Source organism: Sparus aurata, chromosome 13 (assembly GCF_900880675.1).
Source record: "Sparus aurata chromosome 13, fSpaAur1.1, whole genome shotgun sequence".
NCBI classification, from domain to species: Eukaryota; Metazoa; Chordata; class Actinopteri; order Spariformes; family Sparidae; genus Sparus; species Sparus aurata.
Window position 1 is genome coordinate 9,161,668 of NC_044199.1, and position 22,496 is coordinate 9,184,163.

At 43.4% G+C, this 22,496-nt stretch overlaps 1 protein-coding gene across 1 annotated transcript; it reads right to left on the reverse strand.

Moving 5' to 3' along the window:
- Positions 1 to 18,944: 18,944 nt before the first annotated feature.
- Positions 18,945 to 22,389, reverse strand: LOC115594703 (uncharacterized). Its single transcript, XM_030438910.1, has 4 exons — positions 21,490 to 22,389; positions 21,218 to 21,344; positions 19,274 to 21,044; positions 18,945 to 19,010 (listed from the first exon to the last, which is right to left on the reverse strand). Exons 1-3 carry the CDS (start codon positions 22,387 to 22,389, stop codon positions 19,630 to 19,632), a joined length of 2,442 nt encoding a protein of 813 aa, XP_030294770.1. The 3' UTR covers positions 18,945 to 19,010; positions 19,274 to 19,629.
- Between the last annotated feature and the right edge of the window lie 107 nt (positions 22,390 to 22,496).

A 22,496-nucleotide genomic window follows, 5' to 3' on the forward strand; every position in this document is an offset into this window, starting at 1 on the left:
GCACAACTGAGCTTGCAGTCCAACAAAAAAGGCCGCAGTGTGAATATGTGTCTATGGTTTTGATGTGTTGAAATTTCTCTGTAATATACTTAACTGACTCACTTTAACCACTGTGCACAATATACCATATTTCATCACACTGTATTGGCGGTATTGTTGGGTGTTTTGTTCTGTTATTGGTTCATTTCCCCTTCAGTGTGAGTTCATTGCACGAAGAGTGTGCAAGAAACAGATCCAGTGTCAGGCCCAGTGAAGGCAGTCATATTTGACTCGAATCCAGGAATTACTCCGATGCGTCATTAGTTACACTGACCTCCATACGGGCAGAAAGCAGATGGAAGCATGTGAACGGGCGTCTCAGGAAAACATTTGGGAAGAATTTAATTTTGCACCGAGCAGTTTAAAAGGTACAGTTTATAATTCATGCTGACTTTTGACATCATTGTGGCGGGATCGTGGGAGTTGTGTTCATTGTTAGAACAACCACAAAAATCTATCTGACGTGACACAGACAGAAATTGACACATCAACAGTTGATTTCTGTCATGTTGTTCGTTCAAATTCTCTCCATCAGTCCCGGTCAGATCAGAGGAGCAACAAAAAAAAAAATCACGAGGAGCACGTCACCTGTCGGACACATAATGGCACCCATCTGCAGTATTTGCAGAAATGAGAATGAGAGTCGCTTTTTTTAATCAGCCTCTGTATGAAACTCAAGCAGTCAGGTCCTCACACTTGTGTTTGTGAAGTGACCTGGGTGCAATGAGGTCTGATGGCTTTATGGGGGCTTTGGGACTTCTGGGAAATGGCTGTAATTGGATTTAGACTGTGACTGCTCTCCTGAGGTGTGAGGGGGAAGCTATGACGTACCAGCACCAGGCGGCAAACAGGTTGTAGCCGAAGTGCCGCTGGTTAACAGACCTTTGTTTTGCTGAATCGCACACGATTTACAACACTGTTAACACTATGACTAAACAATATAATGGCTCTTGTTAAACCTGAATGAGCTCACACCAGGATAAAGATGTGTTCTGGCTCTTATTTGGATTCTATGTGTGAACTATGAGTTCCATGCTATGAATCTTTCAAACCATGAAATCTAGCTTAAAGGATAAGTTCACCCCAAATTGAAAAATTCCAGCATTATCTGCTCACCCTCGTGCTGACGGAAAGTCGGGTGAGGTTTTGTACAACCCAAAAGGTTTCTGGAGCTTCACGGCCAAAAAGTGTTCTCCTAAACAACTGAAGTACAACTGATGGCCCAATACAACTACAATTTTTAGCCCTTTTTTCATTTTTTTTTTTATGTTTTCAAACAAGTCCCCATCTACTTTAGTTGTTTTGGAGAATGCTGCAACCCCCTTTTTGCCATAAAGCTCCAGAAATGTTTTATGGACTGCAACGCTTTCCATCGGCATGGAGGTGAGGAGATAGAGTCTGAAATGTTCATTTGTGGGTGAATGTGCCATTTAATTTGTATTATTTATTAGTTTGAAAAGGTTATTGTTCGTGGACTATGAAATCTTGGGTTTATAATCAGGAAAGAGAAACATTAAAAGGACACACTTTTTACACAGAGATAACAGAGATGGAATATGTTTTTCAGGTCTCTCGGGGCGCTCTGAGGTTTATCCAAGTGATTAAATGAATGTGCTGTGATACATCGGTGCTGATCCGGCGCTTTTTTATGTACTAGTCAGCTTTCGTGAAATCAAAACAGATGGGGAAAACTCTTTTTTGGACACTCATGTGGTCCTGTCTGCTCTGACAGGCCTGAAGAGGGCGCAACAGTGAACCAGATGAGTCTGTGTGTGTTTCAGCGTTACAGAGACAAAACCTTCATACGAGGATTACCATGTTAGACTGTCACACATGAGCCATGACTTCAGAGTATGCATGTTCTCAATAGTAGGGGTAGTGTGGAGGGACATAAAAGGGATTAGGAGGAAACTACTGCTGTGCCTTTTTGTGCAATACATTAAGAAATAAACACGACAGCTGACATAACGCAGATTCACCAGACTGAAGCCAGCGCTGACGTAGGACTGCGCTCACCTCATCGTCTGTCAGGGTTTATTTCTGCCATCGTTCATGCGATCGATGCTGACAAACCATGAAACAGAGGAGCTCTTAATAGGCCGCGCGCCAGCCGGAAGATTTGGCAGAGAGATGCTGAGCGGAGAGGGAACAATAAAGTCTGCCAAACTGTCTTTCTTTACCCAGTGTGTACAGAACAATTTGGTGGGTCTTCTGTTACCACACAAAGACACACGTAAGAGTCTCAGCTCTTCTCTGGTCTCCAAGCGATTCTTTTTTCATTCGTGATGAGCGTGAAGTTCATCCAGCCCTTGACGTCGGTGAAATAGGAGATTTTGAACTTGCGACATTAAAATGTGTTTTTACATTTTGCAGCATGCTTTTCCTTGTAATCCACGCTCAGAATTATTATTTTTTTTTTCCGTAACCGAATAATCAAGTAAAGCAGTATGAGATTGTGTCGTCCCTGAGGGTCAGCCGGTTCGTTCACTCATGAAGACGCACAGTTTGTTTTTGTTTCTCCTCTGATTTAAACATCTTCCCTCAAAACTGCAAAGCGAGATAAAACATTTGCAGGATTAGGAAAGTTAATGTTGCTGTTTCTTTTTCCGACTTCTTCCACAAAGATCTGGCGCTACCTGGTGCACTTTTTTGTACCCACTGCACTAGTGGAGCCAAATCTTTCGACACACACACACGTCAACAATCACTCACAGCTGACTGATCTAATGAGTGTTGCTGGGAAGTGATTTTAGGATGATTTACAAATAACAACATGCTACAAAGAATTCCATAAGCGAGCACGGTGGTCCCCATGTCTGTTTTTGCCCTCTTGCCAAAGCCAAGGTACAAAAAAAGAGATCAGCCGGACCTCCCGAGAGACGATGATTCGATTTGCTGTACATTGTGATCCCAACCTGTACATCTCATGCGGGGATGATGAAGACAGGAGGGGTTTTGCTTCTCGCCGCTGCTCATCAGCCAGAGTTGGTCTCGCTCTCCCTCCCGTGGAGTCAAAGGGTTTGCATTAACACTTGGCTCCACATCGAGGGACTTTCTGAAAACTTGCTCTTGGAAGTTCTCTCTCTAACAACACGGCCTCGGCAGAAAAGCGATGGAACCTGCACAAGAACACGAGCGCGGCGTGGAGCGCTCACGTTATTGCGCACACATCAGCTGTCCAACACTTTGGCATCTCACTGTGACCGCGTTTCACGGGCTCGCGTCACCCTCACGTTGCGACTTATTTAACTTTGTGTTTGCATCACTTTTTCCTCCGTCTTTGTGTCACGTATTTATTTGGTTCGTATGGAAACTCCAGCTGGTTTGCATCCCAGCTGCGGAACCCTAATCGCAGTTTGAATCATTTCGAAGGATTTCTCAAATCTGTTTACGAAAATCCAAAATATGAAGTTCGTGGAGGTCCCCGACACCACAAACCATTTGTTCTAATGATGTTTACATGGACAACACATGGCAGCAATACAGGGAATTTTCTTTAGCCACATAATCATTTTTCTTTGGCCAAGCTTTCGTTGTTATGGTTAACGGGAAAGCCAACAGTCTGTTATTTACAAATCTAGGAGCAATTATTGTTCTATTTCAGTCTTCTCTAATCCCTGAGAAGATATGTCTTCAGCTAATTGATGTTTGACTTGTGTTTGGTTTGTGTTTGGTTCACCAGCTAGTAGCTAACTGTATCAGATGCAGTTCAGCCACTTAAACAGCCAACTTCAATACAGTTGTCCATCTCCCTCTTCTTCCGTCTCATCTTTGGGCTTTTTCCTTTTTTCTTTACAAACTAGCTCTCTGAAGACGTTTGTTTTCCACTAAGCTCAGCTAGCTTGATTTTTTAGGGTATACCGGTCCGTGACTGAAACAAGTACGTGTCAAGCGCGCCGAGAGGAACAGACGGATGTTGTTAAAAGAGAATCTGTTTTTCAAAATAAAACAACTTTTTGAGTATGATCGTCAATATAACGTAAGTAAAATAATGTATTTATTCTTTCTCTGCGGCCCTGGTACCAAACGACCCACGGACCCCCGGTGGTTGGGGACCACTGACCTACGTAACGGCCAGTAGTTGCTGTTAGCTAGTTAGCTCAGTTTGCCGTGCAGCTAGCAGTCCTGTTGGCTGACTCTGCCCAGACTGGAAGCTGAGAACCAGGGGGAGTGTTGGTGTTGTGACACTAGCTAGCACAGCGAATTTGAAGCAAACCCAGTGATGAAATGTGCTGGGAACTGGCACCGGAATAGGAACCACAACCAGAACCAGGAAGTTGGGCAATGGAACCAGCTCTGGTCGCTATAGGCGTCATGAGCACAGTATTACATCCACACTAAAACGCGAGCGCGTGGACTCGTCTACGAACACTGAGACTCGTCCACTCACTACTCCTCCTTTTCAGACGGACTTCAGTTGCAAACTGTTCTTACTTTAACGATTCCGACTTCTAGATTGATCAGTTTTATAGTAAAGTATATATAGTATAGTGCAGTAAGGGCAAGCTAGCTTCCAGGTTAGCCAGAAAAAATGCAGCATCTCTTTTGCCTTATAAAGTATAAAAAATTCATAGCAGTCAACTCAAATACATTCAGCAAACACGGAACAACACAGCCGTTTTATTTCAGTCGCGTTTCCGGACACCAGGTGCATCTTGGAGAAACTCCTGAGAATGCACTACAGTGTACACAGGGCAGATGTTAACTGTGCTGTTTTGACTTTGTATAGCGTATAGTCAATTTTAAGAGCGTAGCCACTTAGTTGTTAGAAATCACAGGAACGTTAATCTCTTCTTCTGGACAACTTTGTTAGTCCTAAACATGTTTTATCCGTTTTTGAAGCACCACCATGCCACCCACCCACATAGAGGACGAGTCGGCTCCGTCCAGCCGGCCCCGTGTCAGGCCTCCACCGCAGGCAGCTCCGTGTTTGGCGTCAGTAAACCCCTGCTGGGTTATGTAACACCTACAGGAGTAGGCCGGTGATTTATTGTACAGGTGTTGGGAGGCTCAGAACTGGTCATAAAACAACGCTAGGGGCATGTTCACCGACGAGCACGGTCAGGACGCACATGTGGACAGGTGGAGACACACGTTAGCCTCGGTTGATGGAAGTCTTTCATACCTGCACACACGTATTGATGACGATTACATCAAGGACAGGAGTTTGCTCTGGTTTATCTCTGCACTTTGTGTGTTCCAGCGCCAGGTGTTGTGCTGGTACAAAGGCGCGTGTGTGTATGTGTGTGTATGTGCGTCTAATGAAAGGCAGAAAGGATTTCTGAGGCATCTCATCTCTGTATTTCTTAAAGCCGATCATTTTAAGTCGTTTTCCATATTTTGTCTTTTTACGGTCTACAGAGGATTCTGGCTTTTTTTTTTTTTTTCCAACCAAGATGGGAGGAAAGATGTGTGCTGATGTTCAGTTTGAAGAAGTGCTTCCAAACGAAGTTTTCCATAATTCAGATGACTGTTAATCTCCTTAAGATGAACTCTCCATATGTCACATAGCAGGAACAGTTCATCCTAAAATCGGGAATACATATTTTTTCCCCTTACCTGTAGAGCTCTCTATCCATCTAGACTGTTTGGGTGTGAGTTGCCTGGTATTGGAGATATCGACTGTTGACACATAAACACATTAGAAAAACTCGACAGCAGAAGCAGTTTCATGTAGGAACTATAAACTACACCCACCAACTGTATCGCGGCACATAAGGAAGCGTGCATCTACTCATGGACGAGAGGCTAGCTAACTGAGCTAGCTAACTGAGCTAGCTAAAGCAACCGGTCGGTCGAGAAGGACGCAATTTAAGGTTTCAGTCGTATGCAGTCACAAGCACGAGCCTCTCATCCAAGAGAAGACGCAGGTTCTCCTCCTTTCAAAGATAGACTGTTAGTATTCACTGGAGGCTGGGGACACATAACTGACTTTGTTTATATTTGGCGGACCCTGCCACCTTTCTAGCTTCAAATAGTGTTCTGGGGTCCTTATTTTCCTCTGAGGAACAAATTGTTTAATCAGTTATGGAAAGAAAAAAAAAATATTTCTGCTGCATTAATATTGTGGATATCAGAATTGAATTTCTTCTCCAAAACAACACCGTGTGACATCAGCCTGCAATCAGGCCGAGTTATCAGTGAGGACATAATACAGCAATGATATAAATACATAACAGTGATTGAACACAAACATGAATGTACTGACATAGGCTTTGATATATGGAAGTCTGCTGTCACTGACACAAGTCAAGCAACACTTGAAGTTCGTCCAGAGCTCTGTAGAATAATCTATGGATGTGTTAAGATCTTGAAATAAATTCACAGACGACTGAAATTTAGTGATAATGGAGACGTATGATCTGTTCTGCTTTAGTCCCAAAGCCGAGGGCTAGGAGACAAAAGCCTGCAGCTTAGGCATGAAAAAGTTCAAATGGTGGGAACAGGGTGGAGGAGGGGATCCCTCGTGTCTCCAGGAAGACTCCAGTATTTTCCAGGGTTTTATTTAAGGTGACGGAAGCACCCTGATCTTTTCTGTGAGGGATGTAAAGGCCTTTGATCACATGCGAGATGCCTGTAGTGCTTTGAAAACGGTTTTGGAGAGTTTTAAAGGATATGAGTTTAGAGGCGGCTTTTTCTCCGGACATGGATCATCCGTCATTAGAAACATGAATATTCTGGTGCAGAGCCACATCGTGTCATGGATAATTTGACATATGTTGCTCTACTCAACATCAGATAGTTAGCAAGAGGAGAGCAAAGTGGAGACTATGAATTTTGCTGGAATTCTCAACCAGCATTATAGATCCAAAAATCCTTCATTGGGATATAAATAATCGTCTTTGGAGCACACTTTTTTTTTTTAACAGATAATTTAAAGGCACTTTGAGTTGTATAACATATCATAACACGAGGCTTCGGTGCAGTTGCACAAACACGCTCTGGCCTTGAATCGGTATTCTTCATCCTGGTATCCTCAAAGCTGGCATGAGAAATGGAAAGAATGTGTTTTGAAAATAAGAAGGGATTAGAAATGCGCAATATCGGAGAAGAGTAGAGACGCTGGGAAGAGCAGAAGTATTCGTCTGGTCTGGACCGAGTAGAGTCGAGGTGCTTAATGCTGTCAGCTCCCCTTCAGCCCGTGAATGATTCATGTCATTTTTTTCACTTTATTACACACTCCATGCCAGTTCTTCAGCTTGACCTCTTTTTTTTATCAGTCGTGCAGGTTTGGTTTAGTTGATATGAATCCGTCTTGCTTTTGAAAAGATTTCCAGTGGAAGTCTGAATTTGACAACTGAAAGGAGGGAAGTTGAGATTTTGTACGTTCTGACTTCAAAACATGCACTCTGTTTTGCATCTTTTCAGGTGACACATTGACTCATGTCATAAGTAAACACAGCTGCATCATTTTGAAATACATACAACCTGAAAATGGTCAGACTATACAGTATATATCATATTTGGGACACATCATTGTGTCTGTTGATTTCTTCTCTGTGTCGTTTTTAATTATTTTTACCATATTAGAATAAAAAAATTCACCAAAACATCACTAATAGTAGCAATTTTGGTAGTAAGTCAATGTTAGGGTTGGAGCTCTGAGAAGTTAATGTGCATAAAATACAAAAAAATAATGCAGATATTGATTCCCTCATTGTTAAATACAAACTGAAGCTTTACATTTACACATATAGGGCGTGAGTCTCTCTGCTTGCCATCACCAGCCGTCACCATGAACGGCTATGATAGCAGAACGTCCCCGAGTGTGTGATTTTGAGTATATGCCAGCATTCTGCTGGGAAAAGAGGTGGAACGTGTAACACAACAGTGAAGGCTTCTAGTGTGACTTTCAGGTACATTCATTCATTCATTCATTGTTTTTTCAACAATGCATTTCATGGCAATTACAATCATTTCCTGTTGGTGATTGATAATCCTCTGCTTGGATGGTAAGACGCTCACAGACTTCATTGTCTCCCCGGTTTGCAGACGTTTTTGGTTGCTGTTCTTCTTCTTGAGTTAGCTGGTTAGCTGCTGCTCGCTGTGAGGCTGATTTCTGGTCGCACTTTGCCGTTGTGAGCCAAGAACGAGAGAAACAGCCGGCCTGAGAGGAGGAGCTGCAACAACCAAAGAGGTCAGTGTGTTTACTCGGGCAACTATAGGGCATAATCCGATGCATTGGCACCACCGCTAAAAACGGGAGGACAAGCCAGAAATGCAATGCTACCAAGCAGATGTGGTGGCTGCAACGTGTGGTTACATTTCAGAAAAGAAGCAAGCGATTAGCAGATGAGGATAATAATAATACCGCAGCTTCATCACACTATTATTACAGTAAATCATCTGTAAATGTCTTAAATTGGCGCCAACAATTCCAAAAAACACATGACACATTGACAGCTTTCATACAGTATACATTTTAAAGAAAACAGCCATGGGAGAGCAGTTTGTGTTGCTATAAAAGCAACTCTCATTACTGCTCTGAATAGCTGAATGTGCCATGTTGAGTTACATCTGTACTTAGCAAAGGGCCTCAGGCAAAGTGTCTGTTTGTGATTATAGTGCAAAGGTTACCAAGATCATGTGAAACTTCAAACCTTTTGTGAGAATAACGTGGACGAACAAGATTGTCCTCTGGGTGACTGAAAAGTGCAGTTTGAAGTAATAAACGAATCGTCGGTGCCACTAAATTTAGGTTCGTGTTGGTTTCAAGCGTACTCATTACTTTCTTACCCGAGTAACCTCGAGGTGTCACAGTCCTTTTCTCACACGTAATCTGGAAAACATAACTTTGTGTAGTGGGAACGTTTACTTTGATCTACGGACCTGCGTATAAATCATTTCTGCTTGTTCAAAGAACTGTTGAAGAGAAAAGGTTACAGTCACTGTACTGGGGGGGAAAAAATATCATCGCTGAAGAAAACCAGATCTGACTTACAGTGTTTCATTAGTTGAAACCACAACTTTAAATATCCACTCACCAGAATAAGCCACAAAGTTGGAATCACTTAATAAGGAACATGGCTGATCCCAAGGATGATTTAGAAGACACATAACGTAACTGTGATATTGTGCCAGCTACTATCAAAAATATAAAAAAGTTCATTTACAGGCTAAACATGTGCTGGACCACTTTTCTGAATGCATGGAGACGAGCTAATATCGGTCTCAGTAATGAAAAAAAAGGCAAGCAAACACATGTCCGAGGAAATAAGCGTGAAAAGGATTACGTATTTGTAGTAAAAGCAGTTTGTAAGAGTAAGGGCCAGCGTTGAGGTTCAAAAATACCAAATGTCGACCTACTTGCATAAAACAAGTTGCAAATTCTATAATATAATGTTGATGGTCACTGATGCAGCATTCATTTGTTTCATATGAGGTTAAATTGACTTTAAGGATGCCGACTATTGATCCTTACATACTTGATTGAAAAAGAGATGATTGCTTTACCAATGACAAAGTATAAACACGCCATAAAGTCACTGATTGGTGACACAGTGGTTGTGATTTGACAATCGTAAGGTACACCCTAACGCACACCTCGCTTTGTTGCCCCTTTGTACTCCTAATGGAACCAACATTTCCAAGAATGAACATCATGCTCCATTAAAAAAGACTTGAAACTTGCAATTAAAGACTATGAACTCAATAAAAAAATGTTAGCTGAGGTAATAAATCAAGTGAGAAGTAGGGTCATTTTCTCATAAGCCTACACACAATCATATCTATACTTGAAACCGGATGGGGACGACTGAATATTTAAGGGCACTTCTGCATTGGTTTCGCCTCTCAGACCCAGTCACCCAGAACTCCCTCCACCATTCCAGAGCAATAATCGTTACGTTACTCTTCTCGCTCAGCACAGCTCTTTTAAGGTGCCTTTAAACCACAAATCCTCAATATCCACTCCTCACAGACTTCTGTGTTCAACATGGAAAACTAGAACTCAAGACTTTTGGTTTGCAAAGCATCAGCCAAGAATATGGAGATAATTATTGACTATTAACACAACTCTTGTCTTTTGTATCCTCCAACTCGAACAACCATCTGATTCCTGAATGCAGCCTTACTAGAAAACTAACGTTAGTAAGAAAGCTAAGACGACACCGGTCTCTACTCAGGGGTGCCGTTATAAAGACGACCGCTGCCAGAACAAAGCAACTTAAAGACCAGATGACTGGCCCCGCTATGATGTTTCACCTCCATGATTTTCTGGACGGTCTTTCCCTCGCTTTTTCGGGGTGCAGCTTGGAAGGGATCCTCCGCTCTGTGGGTTTTTTTTTTTTGAGATACTGGAATACTCAAGAGAGCAAGTGTGGTTTTCCTGCTTTGATGGCTGGTTTTCCTGCCAAGCCATGGAAATGTGCTGTAGCGTTGGGGTTGCTGTGATGTGATGCTGACTCCATTACAACGTGGCAGTGAGTCAAACTCCGGGAAACCCTGGGGGTCAAGGTGCCGGGGCCCTGTCAATCTGTAACAACAACAAGCCCGACGGCTGAGTAACACAACATATGATTCAAGAGATTAGTTTGTCTCTGCTGTTATTTCCCCCTGAGAGACGGCAGTGGAAACGCTGAGGAGAGTCTACAGATACTGGAACAAGTGAACAGCAATATGGAGCATGGATGCCGTCATTGGTTTCCACAGTTCCGTTTTCTTGTTTTTGCATTTTATAGTCTTATAGTCTAAATGAAATCAGGATTTAACCCACACATGTTGATGTAGTCCTTTACAGATTTGTAGTTACACCAATTTTGCCACAACAAAGAGGATCGTTAGCATTAACAGCGATACTTTAAATCCCACCAGCTGGTCACGCGGCTAAAAAACACACACTGTCAACAACCTGAACTTGAAGGATAGATTTTATGTGGCCTAATGAGCAGCTGTCCCCTTCAAAGTGGTTGATAATGTATTACAGTACCTTTTGGTTAAATGTGTGAGCTTGTCATGTGATAGATTGTAGTGTTACTCCAGTTTATGGTCTCGGTGTGAGCCGACCTGAGAGTGTTTTCATCCCCGCTGAGTGCACAGACTTCAGAGATCAGCTTTACGACAAACCACGAGCGATCTTCAATCTACTTATTGGACAGTGGACGTATAATATTTGCATGAGGGATTACGCTTCATGCTCATACAGAAAGCATCCAAAACAAGCCTGACCTCGTGACATGGTCCCAGAGTTGTTGTGGCGCACATTACTAGGCGTGTGCAGCCAGACGGCACTGCTTTATGAAGACAGCCAGCTGAGCGTCTTTAGCAACACACTGCAGGGTGCTGAGGTTTCATGAGTCCTCCCATCGGTCATAGACAAAACACTTCATCCTGAGACACCCAGCGCTTTGAACTATAGGAGTGAACTTTGGTCATCCCGTCTGTGCCGTCTTCCAGGAATCACGCACACATGGACGCACGCACAGGTTTTTTTACTTCAGGAATGACAACGAATAAAAATTTAAAAGCTACAGCTGCAGTTTTACAACATGGGAGGACAACGCAGGATCTGATTCCTCTTTGGTGTTCTTTTGTGATCTTCTGACTTTTCAACTAGTGACATCAGATGCATTTGTCGTTTTCAGTGATGTCGTGAGAAGCCTCGGATGAATCAATGTTGTTTCTCTCAGGATAAACTGTACAAACTTCAGGGGAAACCGGAACTGTTCTCTGTATTTAGGGCTACTTAGCTTATTTTCACAGGCTAACAAGGTAAAACTAAGATGCGGAACATAGCAGTTGTTACTTGCTAAACATTACCATGTTAGCATGGTTAGTTTACATTTACGGGACAGAAAAAGATTTTATCATGATAGCAATTTAAAAAAACACAATTATCAGGATAATCATAAATCGGCATCATCGTGAATATTCTCACTTGATTGTCTTTAAAAGGCAGAGTAGGCACTGACAGACAGTCACTGAGCAGGGAGATGACCACCATTTATTTATCCTTTATTTGTGCAGGAAGACGTGTCTCCTCTGTGATGCAACATTTCTGTTTCCTTTGGCAATTCGTTGCTGTTTTCAGACTGACTAAAAGCTCTGGCAGATGCTAACTTGGAAAAGAGCTTAATGATGTTCTGTTATATTAATAGGATTGATTTCTTGATAACAAAATAAGTTTTAACATCTGCAGTACCACTGTTCCGAAAAATGGCACATTGGACCAGATACCCATTTGTCCAACATCCTGTTAGTTTGAAAACAAATTCCAGTTGATCCGAAGACCAGATGTTCTTACCAAGTTCTCACCACACTGCAACAGTTTCACAACATTACCACAAATGTATTACCACTTCTATGATGATCACATTCACCCAACTATGACGATGAAGGTTGCCTGACTTTTGCTACAATGATCATTGCTGGCCGAAGCCTTTTGGGGGCAGTTTTGGAACGACGGGCCTTCGGAGCAGTGGGCTTTTGTTTTTTTGGGATAACAGGCTGTCAGACAAACGGGCCTTCACTTCAATGAGGCATTTTTCTGACTACTGGCGTTGTGGCATAACAGACTCTCAGAACAATGGGCAGTCCCAGCAGCAGTCAAGAGTTACATTCCCCCTCCTCGTTGTGAGCAGGACAGAGAACTACATGTACTTTTAGTTAAGTCATCCACCAATAAATCTACTGTAAATCACCATCTTCTATCATCGGGTGATTTTCTTGGCCTGACTGCAGCGTACAGTGAGTACAGTTTGTAGATTTACATGGTGTACTTTCCTACACTAGTTTTCTGTTCTGTCTTTTCCACAGTGTGATTAGTGCTGGGAATACAAGTCTTAACTAGCTTATGTTCAGTCTGTAATTTCAACTAAAACAACACCCATCAGTACAGACAGAACATTTGACGTACAGAGCCAGTAAACTTGAACATACACTTTGATGTGGTTTATTTTACTTGCTTATTAAATGTAGTTTTATTGATGTTTTCATCCAAAATTATCCAGATTGGAATCTATATACAATTTAATTATATATGTGATTCCTGTGCTTAGAAAAAAGTATGATCAAAATAAAATCAGTGAATGTGAAATGTAATTTCTATACATAACACCTTTACACCTTCTTACACCTTAATGATATAATAGCATCATTCTAACTAGACAGATGAGATTCACTACCTGCGAATGATTCAAATGATACACAAATTAGAGTTTTCTGTCCAACTCGGAATATGGAAATGTAGCATATGCCTAGTCCGCACGTACACAGGTATTTTTTGGAAATGGGGTTTTTAAAACAAAAAGCTATCTCTGTCAAGACAAGCTTTGTAGCTCTGTCTAGAAAAGTCTGTCATACCAGGTAAGATATCTTGCTAATACACAGGATTGCCAAGGAAGGTGAGGCTATCCAAACACTGGACACTAAATTCCCATCTGTCCAATTGGTCTGGTGGGATGAGCTGACGGTGGCACATGAGCAATAGAACTATAACCTTGAGGAAAAGGCTTTTTGACTTTTGAAACTTTTCAAGCTGTGCAGGGTCGAGATGAAGTCTGAACAAGAGAGAGGCCCATGTCAATTGGGCCCTGATAAGGCCCAATTAGGATGCAGACATTTCTAAAAAAATCTCTGTTTCTGCCCATTCAGACGTTAACACTGAAGACAGAGTTTCTCCACCAGTTTTCCAAGTGACCTCAAATGCTGTTTACCTGTGTATGAAAGTCCAGAACCCACAGAAAAAACAAAAACACTGTGCACGCCCATGAACGGAGCCATACAGCAGAATAAGATTTGTGTCTGCCCACGTATGGCTAGGCCTCGTTTGAACCTCGAGAGCTTACACAGTATGTTGGCTCACTGCACCAGAACAGTCTGACAACCTGTCTGTCTGCTGCACTTACGACCAGGTGCTTTTCATCAGTTTCCCTCAGACTGATATGTCCTTACATGGTGCGCTGCTGAGTCCAAAGATTATATTGCACCATTTCTTTTCGTCCAAAATAGCAAAAATAAAACACATTTTCATCACCCCCCTTTTGAATTTATGGGGAGCTGGCGCACTTTATAAAAACTTAATGGACAGGTCAGACCACATGTGCGACTGCAGCGTTATTCTCTCAGTGCCCTGCACATCGGGCAAGAAAGGGGGACAACCGATGAAGCTGTACACGAGTGGTGCCTTTGTAAGACTGGCATCAGTATTCATGGTTTACCATAAACAAATGCAAACTAATCTTTACTAAGACAAAACTACTAAACTTTAGATGATGAAGGTTTATAGGCTCAAGCTCCTTAAAAGCCCATCTGTCTAACAGGTTTCAGAGTGGCAGAGTAAACCACATAAACATCACAATCACTATTGTGGGAATGGTATAAAAGTGGTGATTAACCAAAGTTAGTAGAAAAACATTGATGCAAACGTTAAATTACAAAAACATTCAGATTATGTGGCTATAAAGTTTGGCTTTGAACTGTCCTGCTGGTGTCTAACAGCAAATCTCTGCTCACCTCAGTGAGGCAATAAAAGTTAGAGAGAAATATTTGGATTTGGTGATTGTGATCGTGACTCCATCACACTCTGCAGGAAACCTCTCGACTGCACACCAGAGATTACCGACGTGGCCAAAAGGACGACATCATCGGCAAACAGCACGGATGCAAAACAGATTTGAGCCGTGCGGCTCGATGCAGAAAAATACTCTCATACTAATCCCACTTTTTTCTGTGAGTCTTGCTCTACAAATGTTACAGGTCATATTCACAACTATTTTAATTTCACAAAATAGTCCATATTCACACGGCGGCCATCTTCACATCATATTCAGGGGGGAAGCTCATACATTGTACTTTAGTGTTCAGGGTGGAAATCCCAATAATTGTGTCGTTATCATGTCGAGGTAAACCAACATATTTGATAAACCATAAACTACTGTTATTCAACAGCTAACATTAGCATTTAACTTCTCTCTAGCTACTGTTTGAAAGTGTTAATTAGGTTAATTCAAAAATTTCAATGTACATCTTGGACACATTTATTTAAGCCTGGAAGTGAAACAGCGGGGGATGTAGTCAAACATTGATGTTAGCTAGGAAGTGGTTAAATGCTAACGTTAGCAACCGGACTGTACAATATGTTGTTTTTCCTTGAAATATGGCTGAATGTCCCTCCAGATTTTCATTATCTTTTCGGTTGCTGAGCAATCAGGAAGCGGTGAGAAAGAGCAATTTGTACCAATACGATTTTATTCCCTACATATGTTTATATCAGTGCTGGGATAGAATAACATTATCGCAGAATTCGAGCTTGACGTCGGGAGGAAAATGGACGCCATGTGGTCTAAATATGGTCTATCGTTGTAGATTTCTCATTTTGGCCTGATGATTACCACCTGTTTATCGAAGGTGCTCGTTTGTCAGATCTTATCATTCAAAAAACACTGCTTAATGCAAGACCTGATTGTACTGGATAAGGATATAGTATTCCGTCAGATTAGTAGAAAATGATCTTACTTTTGTTTTGCTCTATAACTATCAGCACTAACTCTTTCTTTTATAACCAACATTGGTAGCTTCATCTTGACCACTGAGGAGTTTATTGGGTTTTATTTTGGGAATTCATCAGGTACTGTACAGTAGGATTGGACAGTCTAGGACCACTAGTATCAATACTTTTATGTGACTTTGGTATTTAACCCGTATTGACTTTGATGACAGCATGCGCTCAACCTGTCATGGAGGGAAAGTCGATGTCGGCCAAGACTCCTTTTGTCTTCTTTGGTCTTCAAGTAGTTCTTGCAGAGCTTTTAGGTGTGTTTGGGCTCATTATCCAGCTGCAGTATGATGTCAAGTGAAATCATGGTAAGAGTAAAGTTTACTTTATGGGGCAGTGCGTGGAACTGTAGAAAACTTCAGTGTCAGTGGGATGAAATTCCAAGACCCTGCTGTATTTCCTTACAGAAACACATAGTGAGTGCTCTTTGTAATTCTTCTGTTCCTCTTCTTCTTCTGTTTCATTTCAAATATGTCACGTCAAAAGGTAGTTCAGCTCAGTGTCGTTTTAAAATGAAATTCAGTCCACTTTCCTTTTCACAAGTATCTAGGCAGGTGAATCGCTTTCTGGAGTAAGGTAAGAAGTCCTGTGTTTTGTTCTGTCTCATGTAATCCCCATGTAAAGCTCTGTCAACACCTGCGAGAGCGCTCACTTCCCTCCTGCGGCTAAGTGTGGCTCCTCGCTCCGCTTTTTTTCACAGGATGTGCAGAAGGAAAAGGATGTGGGTCAGGGCGCACCGCTGCAGGCATGTGTGTTTTCCATTGCCGAAGTTCATATCTGTCCTTGGATCAACTGTGGCTTAACAGGCACTGAAAGTAATTTATTTACCACACAATGGATGTGAAAGGAATTTGAAATTGTGTCATGAACTGGCCTACATGTTGTTGTGGAGTAATGGGAGTGCTGGTTTCCAAGTGTGCACGGCTGCATCGCAGTCGACTTGTTGGCTTTCACTCCTTCCTGGCTGTAAGTGATCAATTAGTGCCAGAGTTTGGCACCGGGTTTTTACACACTTGACTCGGTTGCCAAGGCAATTCAGGAAATGGCATGCAGGGTGGTGGCTGTGTTTGGAATAAAAACTGGCATCCATACTTGTGCATTGGGTTTGAGCTCTTTCTCTCTGACGTACACTCACGTGTTATTGTCGAATATGAGAGTACATGGTTTTTTTTTTAGCATCTGTCAGGCAATAAAGTATAAAAGAATCTTAGCCTGGTTACACTTTTTCACTGTAGTGAGACTCACTAACGACATGAAATATGTCTAAGTTAAAGAGATATTATGCTTATTTCAGGTTCACCCCTTTTTGTTTGGTGTATATAATAGGTTACATGCCTATCACGTCAAATTTTTCTGATACTGTCCATTGTTGCAGTGAAGTATTTACCTTAAGGAAGAGTGGGCTAAATCATAGTGTTTCTGTCTGAAATATTTCATTAAGTCCATTCCTCATTAAGACTCCTTCCATAAAGCCCAGTCTGCTCTGATTGGTCAGCTCACACAGGCCTGAGCAGTTCCAGTTAGCTGCACTTGTATCATGAATATCGCCACAAGAACCCCCCTTAAATCACTTAACCTCACCACCACACAAGTTAGAGAGGGAGTGTGATCTGTATTAGTCACAACGTCATTGTCCAGTGGGCCGCTAATATTACAAATTTGTTCTACGGTCTAAGTTGGGTGCTAATAAACTTGCCAAGAAAATAAATTCCTGCTGTTTGACCATGTATCTCTCACACACACAGCCATTTTAAGGGCACATATTTAAAGTCAATGTACACACAGCAGCAACACATACACTCCATGAAACAACAAAGCTAAGGCTAGCTTACATAGCGCTGCAGTGTTAACATACAAATAGCAATATGAAAAAAATGACATGAAGTCGGCAACATCCAACCTCATACTCTTTTTATGTAGTTGGCTTCAAATGAGACTTCATGTTTAGTGTCTCTCAAATAATTAGTTTGACGTAGCCCGAGACAAAAAACATGCTGACGCCCAATTCAACAGCAAACTTACAAAGTAAACAGTAAAACAACGTAGACATGACAAAACTTACGGCTTTCAAATTGAAAGTCAGATCGTGGACAGCCGGTATCCATTCATCCTCGAGCAGTACTGTTACTGGCTCTTGCTAATAATGATAATTACAACTAATGATGCCCGCATTACAAAAACAAAACCCAACTTTTAATAAAGCCAATTTTTGCTTTTGAAGTTCTTCTTGAGATTGTTTTTATGGCTGATGATGACAGCCATAGTTTAAAAATGAATCAGCTTGTTGCATATCTATCCATAACAAACCCAAAAAGTAGTGATGTAAGCAGCCCCACCACTTTTGCATTTTCATACATGCTCCACAGTGATTAATAGTATGCATATTGTTCCAAATCACAGTGTGTGCCTACCCAGCGTGCCTGTAAAAAAGTTCTGTAAACGTTTCTTTTCATCACTGAATGGCAGGATTAACAGCATCAGTAGTCAGCAGTGAGTCAGCAGAGAAGTGAGCCAGTCGCAGTAAAATTCCACATCAGGTCACCTACAGAGCATCACCTGAGGGCCTTCCTGTCATAGGTAGTAAACTGACTCGGACATGTGCGGGGTTTGCCCTTTATAGAGCAGGAAGTGCTGCAACAGGCCGAGGGGTCAGTCGTCCCGCCGCATACTTCGACTTAAATCACACAACACACGCTGGACCACGTTACCCTGTGATGCTTGAGATGGAACATCTGCAGCCTCTTGAACGCTCGACAACAACAAATGAAGCTTTAGTTTAAAGAAGCATCAGCCAGCATCTCTCGTTTCCAAAGTCCTGAAGTGACCTGTTGGCTTCACAATATGTCAAGAAGAAAAAACGTCCCCATGAAAAGAACATGCTCACGTGCCAGCAGGGACAGACACGCTAACTCGTGCTCTTTCTGTTTTGTATCCAAGTCCAAGCTTGAATGTGCTGTAAATAACCACATTCTGGCATTTGGCCCTGGCCACTGGCTCATCCAGTACAAAGTGGTTGTGACAGCCTCTTTGATTTACAGGCATTATCCCAAATCCTATTATGTCAAATGAAAGCTGTTTTAATTTTAGGATTCACTTCTGCTTTATAAAAGCAGAACATACAAAAGTCCTGTACAAAATTCCTGGAAAGTATCTTCAGATACTGCTAGTATTATTAATGTTGGGGGAAAGTTCAGGTTGTAGGTGGGGCAAGGTTTCACTTCTGTAACTGAAGCTGTGTGTTCAGTCCATCTGGGAAAACTTATAAAAATGAATCTTAGGTAAAAAACTGTGACGGAGGTTTAACGGTTGTAGACTGGCTTCTCTGATTTTTAATCGCGAATGTGTGTCGGTTAGAACACAGTCTATAATGTTCCCCCAAGACTTAAATGAAGAAGCAAGCAGGAACAGTCGATCCCTTTTATGCCACTTTAATCCAGTGTAAACAGTGTACACTTACAGAGGTGGTATGAGTGTGGTTCTAGAATAAGCCAAAAACAATAACAGTCATCAATTAACAGCTCACAAATGCTTGACCATAGCACACACCCCAAATTATAATCTAATTATCATTAGCATGAAAAATATGACACATCATATACAGAAGTAATATACATGATATTATATCACATATATATGTAACTGACAACAAAGAAAATAGCCAGTGGCGTTAATATAACATAAATGACCATTTAAACCATCAGCGGTGATAGCTAACACTGCTAGAAATACACTCTTAATTACCAGAAATAATCTCAATTAGCAGACTTATAAACAGACAAAATATAACAATAATGAAAAATGCATCCAGTAAATAAACAATGTAACTTACGTTTCTCTGGACGCACACTGAACCACAAATGGCGGATCAACTGAAACAAAGTGTCAAAGTCAACTTCATCCACCTGCTAAACACACTTCTCACCGTCTTCAGTCTCTTCTTCTCTCTCTCTCTCCCAGTCAGCAGCACTAAGCCTGATTGAGCGCGTCAGCGCCCCTAGTGGCTGAATCCACTCAAATCACCTGCTCTGTCATACAATCTTTAGAACAGCCGCCCCCAAATTTGCTCCCGCAAATTTGTAGTATTTAGGCCATCACTGTCAATTTTCTTCTGGTACAGCAGGGAGTCTGATAAGACGGCTTACAGGTCGGACATAGGTGCGGTCCCGTACTGTGACCTCCGCTGTGCGAATCAGTCCATCGGCTCCAGGGAACACCTTCTTGATCTTTCCAATAGGCCATGATGCTCGTGGCAGTTGAGGATCGACGATCATCACGATGGTATCCAGCTGAAGAGGGGAGGTGTCCGACTGCCACTTGGATCGGGTTTGCAGTGTGGGCAGGTAGTGGCGCAGGAACCGCACCCAGAAGCGATCGGACAGCACTTGACAGGCCCTCCACTGGCGACGGCTGAGCAGCTCTGAGTCATGATACACTGCCTGAGGTAGCGAAGGGTCTGGCCGCCCCATCAGCAACAGATTGGGGGTGACCGGGTCCGGGTCTGCCACGTCGGATGATACATAGCCGAGGGGCTTGGAATTGAGGATACCCTCAATCTCAATCAGGACAGTGGTCAGAACTTCACCACTGACAACCTGTGACCCCAGGGTAGCAGTCAGAGCAGCCTTGATCGACCTGATTTCCCGCTCCCAGGAGCCTCCAAAATGGGGGGCACTAGGCGGGTTGAAACAAAACTTTATCTGGTACTCTGCCAGCTGGGCTTGGAGAGAAGGATGAAGGGTTTGAAAGGCTTCTTGTAATTCCCTATCTCCACCTCTAAAATTGGTGCCCTGGTCCGAGAGCAACTCTGCTGGTTTCCCACGACGGGATATGAACCTCCTTAAGGCCATCAGGAAGGAGTCCGTGTTGATGCTGGACAGCACTTCAATATGGACTGCTCGCGTCGTGAGGCATTTGAAGAGCAAGCCCCAGCGTTTCTCGTTCCGTCGGCCGATTTTTACCTGCATTGGACCAAAACAATCAATCCCCGTAGAGTAGAAGGCTGGTTGATGTAACCTGAGCCGTGCAGGGGGCAAGTCTGCCATCTTAGGGTTGACAGGTTGGGCTCTCCACCTCTGACACTCCGAGCATGAGCGCTGCTCTCTTCTTATGGCCTCCCGGCCACGAAGGATCCAGAACTTCCTCCTCAGCTCTGCAAAGAGTCGCTCTGCACCAGGGTGTTTCAGGTCTTGGTCAACCTGTCGGATGAGCAGCTTGGTCACAGCATGTCTTGGGTCGAGGACTATAGGGTGGATCACATCGTCCTCCAGATCCTGGCAACGCCGCAGCCGACCTCCTACTCGTATCAGTTGGAATGATGCATCATATTCTGGAGCCAGCGTGATTAAGCAGCTGGAGGAAGGGACTTGTTTTCCAGCTGCCAGACACTGAACTTCTTCTGAGAAGCTATCTCTTTGTGCGGACCGCAGGATGCTGAGTTCCGCTTCCTTGAATTCCTCTGCTGTAGGAGTCCCTTTAGCATCAGCAGCCGCCCCATGAAGGTACCCCCAGTCGCCTTCACCAGGTCACTGAAGGTGCTAAACTGCTGAGCATCAGGTAAGGAATGGTGGGTGCCATTTACCGTGCTAACCAGGCAGGTGGTGGGCTTCGCAGCTCCTCAGTGATGTACTGGCCACTTGTTGGGTGGTAGCTGCAGGAACAGGGGTCCATGGATCCAACGATTTTCACCTGAGAGATCCTGCAGGGATTTTCCCCGGGTGAGGTCATCTGCTGGGTTCTCTGACGTCTCCACATAGCGCCAGGCCTGGCTATCAGTCAGCTCTTGAATTTCTGCAATACGGGTTCCTGCAAACACCTTAAAGCGACAAGAGTCCGATTGGATCCAGGCAAGAACAGTTGTGGAGTCTGTCCACATAACCACTCTCGATATCGCCACTGTGAGCTCTCGAGTAAGCACGTCTGCAAGCTGTGCGCCCGTGAGCGCAGCACACAGCTCCAACCGGCATGGAGAGCTGACGCTTAGGGGCCACTCTGGACCGGGCTGTCAGGAATGCTACCTCCACATTACCCTCTGTGTCTTCTGTGCGGAGATATCCCACACTACCATACGCACGTTGAGACGCATCACAGAAGATGTGGACCTCCCGCTTACTGGCTGCATTGTCCATGGCTGGACTCACGTAGCAGCGAGGCAGTCTGATGTTGTCCAGATATTGTAGTTCGTTTTCCCAGTCTTGCCACGCCGTGAGCAATTCACCGGGTAGCAGAGGATCGTCCCACTCCCGCTTTTTGTCCCATAACTGCTGAACAAGCACTTTGGCCCTTGTAGTATAGGGCATGAGAAATCCTATGGGGTCATATTGGCTGGCCAATACCTTATAGATGTTCCTCATGGTGGGCGGGAGGCGCTCCATCGGCCGTGACTTATACTGCAGCGTATCCGAGTGGCATAACCAACGCAGCCCCAGGGCAGGTTCTTGTGGGTCCATGTTTGTGTGATTTAGCAACTGTTCACTACTCTCTGACCTGATCTCCTTGGGCAGGTGGCCAATAACATTTGGCATGTTGCTGGCCCACTGTCGCAGTTCGAAGCCACCCTCCATTAACAGCCCCCTCAGCTTGTCTGTGACATCTTTGGCCATGTCTGGAGTTGGGAAGCTCTGTAGCCAGTTGTCCACATAGAAGTGGTTCTCGATAGACTCACGAACTGTATCCCCTGTGTGGGTGTGATCGTGTACATGCCTCTGTAATGCGTATATGGCACAGCATGGGGAACAAGTAGTCCCGAAGGGAAGGACCTGCCACTCATATACACTAGGTTGGGAGTCTCTCTGTAGATCACGCCAGAGGAAGCGCAACAGAGGGCGATCTTCAGGCAGCAACCTCACCTGGTGGAACATTCCCTTTATGTCACTGCTGACAGCAAATTGAATGTTCCCTAACCGCAGTAGGACACCCAGGAGAGATGCACCCAGGTTTGGGCCTGGCAGCAGCAGCTCGTTGAGGT